The sequence below is a fragment of the Solanum dulcamara genome, chromosome 10, assembly GCF_947179165.1.
Source record: "Solanum dulcamara chromosome 10, daSolDulc1.2, whole genome shotgun sequence".
NCBI classification, from domain to species: Eukaryota; Viridiplantae; Streptophyta; class Magnoliopsida; order Solanales; family Solanaceae; genus Solanum; species Solanum dulcamara.
In genome coordinates, this window is record NC_077246.1 from 26,909,061 (window position 1) to 26,913,859 (window position 4,799).

Consider the following 4,799-nt stretch of genomic DNA (forward strand, 5'->3'; position numbering starts at 1 on the left):
TCCTTATTTTTGTAGCATTCTTAATGGGTTGAGTCTTTCGCTGATAAAATGTGATTGAGTGAATATGTGATTAGACTAAGTAGTTCACTTGAGGACCAGCAATGTTCTTCGAGTGTCGTCCACGTCTAACGTGCCCTCTCAGGGCATGACAAACTTGGTATTAGAGCACAAAGTTCAAGCATTCTAGGAAGTCTATAAAGTTGTGTCTAGTAAAGTCTTGCTAATGGGTGTGTTGTGCACCACACTATAATCAGGAGGCTATAGGACATTAGGAATTTTTCCATTTCTTTTATACTCTGAGTTCGTGCTAAAGAGTTAACTCTAAAAGTTCCTTCCTAATTTGTACATTACACGTTTGCAGATAATGCCTCCTAAATGCACCCCTAGTCATAGGAACGCCACCAATACTGATATTCCATAATCTGAGATGCCCCTACCATTTGCAGTGAGGACTAGGGGCCGACCTACAAGGTTTACTGAGGCACGGAAAGAGCCTACTACTCAGCCAGCTCCTACTTTAGAATTTGAGTTCAGAGGTGCCATCATTATGCTCACCCAACTGATAACTGACCAGAGGGGTAACCAGAGTTCACCGGCTCCCAATTCTAGCTCTCAAGAGCCATCAGCTTTGGTGAGAATTCAAGACTTCTTGAGGATGAACCCACCTATCTTCACGGGTTCCAAGGTTGAGGAGGACCCCCAAAATTTCATTGATGAGATGTAAAAGATACTGAAAGCTATGGATACTACTGAGATTAAGGGGTTTGATTTTGTTTCCTATCATCTCAAGGATGTTTCTAATGTCTGGTACAACCAGTGGGAAGAAAGTAGGGGTGAGTAGGCTGAGCCTGCCATGTGAGATGAGTTCGAGGGAGCTTTCCTTGATCACTTCTTTCCCAGAGAATTGAGGGAAGCGAAAGTGGAAGAGTTCATGAATTTGAAATAAGAGGCTTTGAAAGTGAAGGAGTATAGTCTAAAGTTCATCCAATTGTCCTGATATGCTTCAGAGATGATCCCCAATATGAGATCAAAGATGAGGAAGTTTGTCTCCAGCTTGGGAAAACATGTGAAGAAGGAGTGCAAATCATCACTACTTATTTATGACATGGATATTTCTAGGTTGATGGTGTATGCTCAGCAAGTAGAGTATGATAAGAAGAGAGACAAGGAGAAGAACCTGAGCAAGAAGGCAAACTCAGCTGGGCATGAGAATACACAGAGGTAGAGTAAGGGCAACAGGTCCTTCTTTCAGAAGAGGTCCTCCAACTATGCTCCATCAGTGGCAAGTGCACCTATGCCATATAACAGGTATGATCAACAGGTACAGAGTCACTAGAATTCCATAGCTTAGGGTTCTCAATCCCAGGCTAGTGTGGCTCAAGGTTCGAAGGGAAATATGCCTTGTAACAAGATCGGTAAGCTCTACTTGGAAGAGTGTAGAGAGGGGAATAATGGTGGTTATAAATATGGCCAAGTGGTTTATTTTCAAAGAGAGTGTCCAACCTGGGGAAACAAATCCCATTGCTCTACCACAGCACCCTTGGCTAGAGGTAATCAAAGGGGCACTACTTCAGGTATGGGCAGAGGTGTAAACCGTCAATATGCCATAGGTAGTCGCCAGGATCAGGAGAACACCCCTGACATTGTGAAGGGTATGATTCGAGTCTTTACTATTGATTATTATGTTTTGATAGATCCGAGTGCTACCTTATCCTTTGTATCTCCTTATGTGGCTAGTAGATTTGATACAATTCTTGAGTGTATTCTTGAGCCTTTCAGTGTATCTACTCCTGTTGTGATTCTATCTTACCTGAGAGGGTCAATAGAGATTGTGAGGTGTCTATTTATCATAAGGATACCATGACTGACTTAGTTGAGTTAGACATGATTGATTTTAATGTGATTCTTGGCATGGACTGGCTTTATGCATGTTATGCCTCTGTTGATTGCAAGACTCGAATTGTTAAGTTTCAATTTCCAAATGAACCTATCTTAGAATGGAAGGGTAGTCTTATTGTGCCTAAGGGTAAGTTTATCTCTTACCTTAGGGCCAGAAAGTTGATCTCTAAAGGGTGTATTTATAACATTGTTAGAGTTAAGAATGATAGTGTTGAGTCCCCTATTCTCTAGTCAATCCCGATTGTAAATGAGTTTCCTAAAGTGTTTCCTAAAGATATGTCTGAAGTCTCTCATGATTGGGAGATTGACTTTGGGATTAATGTCCTTCCTAATACGCAGCCTATCTCTATTCTGTCATATAGAATGGCTTCTACTGAGTTGAAATAATTGAAAGAACAGCTAAAAGATCTCTTAGATAAGAGATTTATTATGTCGAGTGTCTCACCTTGGGGCGCTCCTATCTTATTTGTGCGAAAGAAAGATGGTTCATTAAGAATGTGCATTGACTATCGTCAACTGAACAAGGTCACCATAAAGAACAAGTATCCTCTCCCTAGGATAGGTAATTTATTTGACCAACTTCAGGATGCCCCCTATTTTTCAAAGATAGACCTTAGATCGAGTTACCATCAGCTGAAAGTGAGAGAATATGATATCCCAAAAATAGCTTTTCAGACCTATTATGGCCAGTTTGAGTTCTTGGTAATGTCCTTTGGGTTGACTAATGCATCTGCAACCTTTATAGATCTCATGAATTGGGTGTTCAAGCCATATATTCATATGTTTGTTATTGTCTTTATTGCTGATATTCTGGTATACTCCAAGAATGAGGACAAGCATGCCTATCACCTTAGAGTTGTCCTCTAAACTCTTAAAGAAAAGGAATTGTACACAAAGTTCTCCAAATATGAATTTTGGCTTGCATCAGTGGCATTTCTAGGCCACATTATATCTGGAGAAGGTATTCGGGTTGATACCCAGAAAATTAAGGTAGTGAAGAATTGGCCCAGACCCACATCCCCAACTGATATAAGAAGTTTTTTGGGTTTGGCTGGCTATTACCGAAGGTTTGTAGAGGGACTTTCACCCATATCATCACCATTGACTAAGTTGACTCAAAAGAAGGCAAAGTTCTAATGGTCCGATGCTTGTGAGGAAAGTTTTCAGAAATTAAAGACCAAACTAACCATTGCTCATATTTTGACTTTGCCTGATGGAATAAAGGGTTTTATAATATATTGTGAGGTATCTAGATTCGGTTTTGGATGTGTGTTGTTGCAAAGGGATAAAATGATAGCTTATGCTTCTAGACAGCTTAAGAAATATGAGAGTAATTACCCAACTCATGCCCTTGAGCTGGCAGCTATAGTATTTGTACTTAAAATTTAGTGCCACTATCTGTATAGAGTACATGTTGATATGTTCACTAATCACAAAATCCTGCAATATGTCTTCAGTCAGAGAGAGCTCAACTTGAGGTAGAGGAGAGGGCTAGAGTTATTTAAAGATTATGACATGAGTATTCTCTTCCACTTAGGTAAAACTAATGTTATTGCAGATGCTCTTAGAAGGTTGTCTATGGGTAGAACTACCCATATAGAGGAGGGAAAGAAAGCATTGTCTAAAGAGGTGCATATATTGGCTCGATTGAGAGTTCAACTTGAGGAGAATAATGAAGGAGGAGTTAATGTTCAGAATGGGCCTACATCATCCTTTGTGGCAGAGGTTAAAGAGAGGCAAGATCAAGATCCTGTCCTTCTTCAGTTGAAGGAATTTATCCATAAATAGAATGAGATAATTTTCTCCAAAGAGCGAGATGGTGTGTTGAGGTACCAGAATAGATTGTGTGTCTCGAATATTGATGATGTCCGAGAAAGGATTATGGTCGAACCTCATAGTTTTAGATACTCTATTCATTCTGGTTCTACAAAGATATACCATGAGTTGAGAAGTCTATTGGTGGAGTGGAATGAAGAGAGATATTTCTGAGTTTGTTTCCAAGTGCCCGAATTGTCAACAGGTTAAAGTTAAGCATCAAAGGCCATGTGGGTTTACTCAGAACATAGAGACCCCGAAGTAGAAGTAGGAAATAATCAATATGGACTTCATTACAGGTTTGTCAAGGTCCCTAAGCAGCATGATTCGATTTGGGTAATTGTGGATAGGATGACTAAATCATCCACTTCTTATCACTTAAGACTACTAGCACTGCAAAAAACTATGCAAGATTGTATATTCGAGAGATTGTCAAATTGCATGGGGTTCCCTTATCTATCATCTTAGACAAAGGAGCTCAATTCACTTCCCAATTTTGGAGATCCTTTCAGAGAGGACTAGGTTCAAAGATGAATGTTAGTACAACCTTTCATCCCCATACAAATGGCCAGGCAGAGCGCACCATTTAGATATTGGAGGATATGTTAAGGTCACGTGTACTTAACTTCAAAGGTAATTGGGATGACCATTTATCTCTCATTGAGTTTGCATACAATAATAGCTATCATGCAAGTATTTAGATGGCTTCCTATAAAGCTTTGTATGGGAGAAGATGTAGATCACCAATTGGATGGTTTAAAGTTGGTGAAAGTGAGTTGATTAGGCCTGATTTTGTTCACCAAGCTATGGAAAAGGTGAAGGTTATTTGAGAAAGGCTAAAGTCAGCCCACAGAAATCATATACTAATGTGAGAAGGAGAGACTTAGAGTTTGAGGTGAATGAATTGGTGTACCTAAAAGTGTCACCCATGAAGGGTTTCATGAGGTTTGGTAAGAAGGGAAAGCTTAGTCCCCGATATATTGGTCCTTACTAGATTATAAGGAGGATTGGAAGTTTCACTTATGAGTTAGAGTTACCATCTGAGTTAGCCACTATCCATTCGGTATTTCACATATCGATGTTGA

At 39.8% G+C, this 4,799-nt stretch overlaps 1 protein-coding gene across 1 annotated transcript; it reads left to right on the plus strand.

The window, feature by feature from the left end:
* The first annotated feature begins 427 nt into the window (after window positions 1–427).
* LOC129869728 (uncharacterized) lies at window positions 428–3,687 on the plus strand. The gene is made up of 6 exons (XM_055944363.1): window positions 428–631; window positions 761–833; window positions 1,008–1,221; window positions 1,309–1,321; window positions 1,367–1,652; window positions 3,437–3,687. Exons 1-6 carry the CDS (start codon window positions 428–430, stop codon window positions 3,685–3,687), a joined length of 1,041 nt encoding a protein of 346 aa, XP_055800338.1.
* The last annotated feature ends 1,112 nt before the right edge of the window (window positions 3,688–4,799 follow it).